The sequence below is a fragment of the Zerene cesonia genome, chromosome 18 (genome assembly GCF_012273895.1).
Source record: "Zerene cesonia ecotype Mississippi chromosome 18, Zerene_cesonia_1.1, whole genome shotgun sequence".
NCBI lineage: Eukaryota > Metazoa > Arthropoda > Insecta > Lepidoptera > Pieridae > Zerene > Zerene cesonia.
In genome coordinates, this window is record NC_052119.1 from 6,265,971 (window position 1) to 6,269,874 (window position 3,904).

General features: G+C 34.5%; 1 protein-coding gene across 1 annotated transcript in view; it reads right to left on the minus strand.

Moving 5' to 3' along the window:
- LOC119834078 (toll-like receptor 7) overlaps positions 1-3,014 on the minus strand; it is a 9,201-nt gene extending 6,187 nt beyond the window's left edge. The window contains exon 1 of the mRNA XM_038358361.1: positions 8-3,014. Coding sequence (XP_038214289.1) covers positions 8-2,830 — 2,823 coding nt within the window. The 5' untranslated portion in view covers positions 2,831-3,014. The remainder of the gene's footprint in view (positions 1-7) is intronic.
- Positions 3,015-3,904: the final 890 nt, after the last annotated feature.

The following is a 3,904-nucleotide window of genomic DNA, read 5'->3' on the forward strand; positions in this document are numbered from 1 at the left end:
GATCTTTTTTCTGTGGTTTTGGACTATCTACATCCCAGCACCATAGCTTAGTTATGTCTTTTATCGTAACAACATTATCGGACAAATAACTTGTAAACCTTTGCAGATATCTACATTTGCAAGACCACATATTATCGCTTATTGCTAAACTATTAAGATTTCTATTAATACCCAGACTCCAGATCGTGAAGTCAACTAATTTATTGCCATCTAATCTTAAGATTTTCAATGAATATAATGTAGAGAATGTCGTATTACTTATATATCTTAGAAAATTATTTTGCAAGTATAGTTCATTCAGTTGCGACAAATATTCGAACTCGTAACCATACAAATGAGTGAGTTTATTATTTGCGAGATTTAATATGACAAGAGAAGATAAACCAGCAAATGTTCTGTTCTGTATGCTCTCAACTTCGCTCGAATTTACATAAAGAGATCTCATGTTTTTTCTACCTATGAATGCATAATTTTGCAATTCTTTAAATTTATTTCCATCTAAGTAAACCTCCGTAGCATCCATAGGTATTTTTTCTGGTAAATCAACTGCTTTTTGGGCAGAACAATCTACTACATTGGTATGCCATGTTGGGTCATGGTAACAAGAGCAATTATTGGGGCATGTCATTTGACAGTCGCACGCTACGTAGTCGCAGCAATGGCAGAGCGTGAAACAATGTGTTTCGTAAGGACACAAAAAGTCCGTGGCTTTTAAATTACTTAATGTTATATGCGTGACACTTCTCGTATGCGTCATTTTACATATAACGTTTTCTAAGTCCATGATTCTAGGATACTGTCTAGAAGTAGTCATATTATTTATCATAGGCAACCATTCCATTGAGCAGTCGCAATCGATCGGATTTCCCCCTATGTAAAATTCTGGAAGTGATTTATTCAATGAGACCGGAAACAAACGAAGGCTATTGAGATCTAAATGCGTTAAGTAATTTTGATACATATCAACTCTTGTCAAATTACGTTTATCCATAAAAGTGTTGACTTGAACATTTGTAATGCGATTGTTATTTATAAATAAAACTTCTACGCTATTCGGAATAACTAAAGGCGATATTTCCGTAATACGATTACGACTCACGTCTAAAGTTGTTATCTTTATTTCACCTTGAAGTTTGTAATAGTTACCTAAATGTTCAATATAATTGCCATGAATGTCAAGCCATTTAAGATTACTAGGCACGAATGCGTAATCAAACCACACTAAATGATTCTCTGACAAATTCAGCCACAATAAACTTAGAACAGATGAAAATACACCGTTAATGTCGACTATAAAATTTCTGTCCAATCTAATAGCTTCTAACTGTTTATTACGCTCAAAGCAACCTCTTTCAATAGCTTGAATTTTATTTTTTGCTAAATTTAGCACTTGAAGACTTGGCAAGTCCCAGAACATACCTTTTGTTAAATTTCCAATTTGATTCTCAATCAATCTTAAGCCTGTTAATTGATCCAAGTTTTTGAATGACCCATTTTTTATATCTGTTATTAAATTTTCTCCAAGATCTAAAGTTTTCAAGAGGGATAATTCCCAAATAGCTTTAGGAACTTCTAATAATTGATTCGAACTCAAATCTAACTCTTTTAAATCCGAACAATTTTTAAAAGCTTTGGGATCGATGCTAACTAATAAATTATTATTTAAATTAAGCTTACTTAAGACAAATAAACCATTGAATAACAATTCATCGATAGTATGTAAACGATTCTCGGCTAAGATTAGCGTATGTAAATTATACAAGGGCAAAAATGTGTTTTCTTCGATATATCCAATTGAGTTATTTCTTAGATCTAATATTTGAAGAACAAACAAATCTTTGAACGTCTTATTATCTATACGCGTTAAGGCATTATTTGACAAATTTAAAATTATTAATCTTATAAGTCCTACAAATGTTCCACCATCGATGTGTGCACTGGAAAGTTGATTATTTGATAAATCTAGCACAAACAATTGTTCTAACCGATGAAACACACCCCTACCTAGCTCGAATAATTGATTATCATTTAGATATATTTCACGTAATTCCTTCGTGTTGGAAAATGTTCCTTCAGGTATAAATTGAAGATTATTGTGAGAAACATTTAGAATTCTCAACGATACAAGTCCATTAAAAATTTCACCGGAAATATCACTTATATTATTATTTTGTAGCCTCAACTCTTGAAGTCTCCGAAGTGCTGCTATTTCAGAATCCTCGTTCAAAGTTTTCAGTTCATTGTAGCTTAAATCCAAACTTAAAATATCCAGTCCACAATTATTTCCCAATCCAATACGATCAATGTTTTTAATTTTATTGTTTGTTAAATTTAGTTTTTGCAAATTGTGCAGCGGGCAAAATACATCAGATGGTATCACTTTTAAATTATTTTCACCCAAATCTAGCGACTGTAATTCACGTAATCCATTGAATGTTCCTAGAGAGAGATCTAGGTTTTTATTCGAACTCCAATCATAGTTTTTTGATCGAATTGACAACTTTTTCAATTCACGTAATCCTTCGAATGCGTTGCCTGGTATTCTAAGTAATTTGCAGTTATGTATTGCTAAATCTTCGAGCTTCGAAAATCTTTGAAAATAATTTGCTACTAAATGGCTTTCAAACAAAAGCAGCTGGTTACATTCGACAAATAATCGCCTTGAATATTCAGCAGAAGTAGCTGCTAAGCTAGATCCATTCGTTTCAAGAATTCGTACACTACATACTATAGTTTTATTCTCACTCTTACAGTTACTTGTGTCAACTTTCGATGCATACGCTGCATTACAATCCAAAGTCACTAACAAAAAAGTCAGCAACAGTAACATTTTTCACACACATTTGTCTTTATTTACAAATTGATTTATGCTATTGGTTGTCAAAGTTCTAAGACAGCACGATACATGTTCACTTCACTGTTTTATGTTTACGTCGCGGCGTGTTTGCGGTGACTGCGAGGGGCAACGCGGACGCGTGCCGTCCTCATCGTGACTTGTGTCCAACTGACGAGCCGTCGAGCCGAGGTGTTTCGACTTTAGCCGAGAGCGGTGCTCAAAGCTGCCCCCGCCGTACGCCCCGCAACCACCCTGTCATCCCCACATAGTTACACGTTGCATGGCGCCACTTGCGCACCCGACCACTCGCACAATTATGTAATGTTTTCTTAATCGTGCTTCCAGCCTAAAAAAAGGTAACGTACGCCTTTAGAATTATGAATTGGGTGGCATGCTTGTACATTTACCGGTGTATCTAATATTGTATTCTACTTATGCTTCTGCTTCTTTTCGTTTAATTATTCATTCACTCCTAATATTCATTTTGGAATGATTGATAAACATCCTTCCCGTTAAAACTCTATGTATATAGTGAACACGAATGCACTTTAAAAACGCGACAAAACTACAAAGTTAAAAGACATCAAAGAAACAATCGGGGACACAGCTCAGGTATTGTTTCAACGTTAATTTCTTTTTTTTTTCACTTATTGAATTCGAGACTCGCATGCTTTGTCGAAGACATCCAATAAAGCTTGTTTGGCGCTTGCCCCTTCACATATTTATGTAACGTATTGAATTCTCAACTATAGCTACTGTTCGGGGTACAGATACCAGGGAGAGGTGTGAAGTTAGCGGGAGATAATTTGATTTCCTTGTTCAACACGTAAAGTCGCTTACGGCCTAACTAGAAGTTAGTATCGGACGGAATGCCTCAAAAGTTTACAGCTGCATTGAGAGGCTTCAACAAAATTGTTTGACCTATACTTTTGTTCTAAGTTCGCTGGATTTCATTACCTTTGCTTTTGTGCTGATATTGAAACTTACGTATTCCAAATTATGATGATATTGATCGTATTAAAGATATTTTTTTATTTGCATAATTTTATATACGTTTATTAAAAAAAA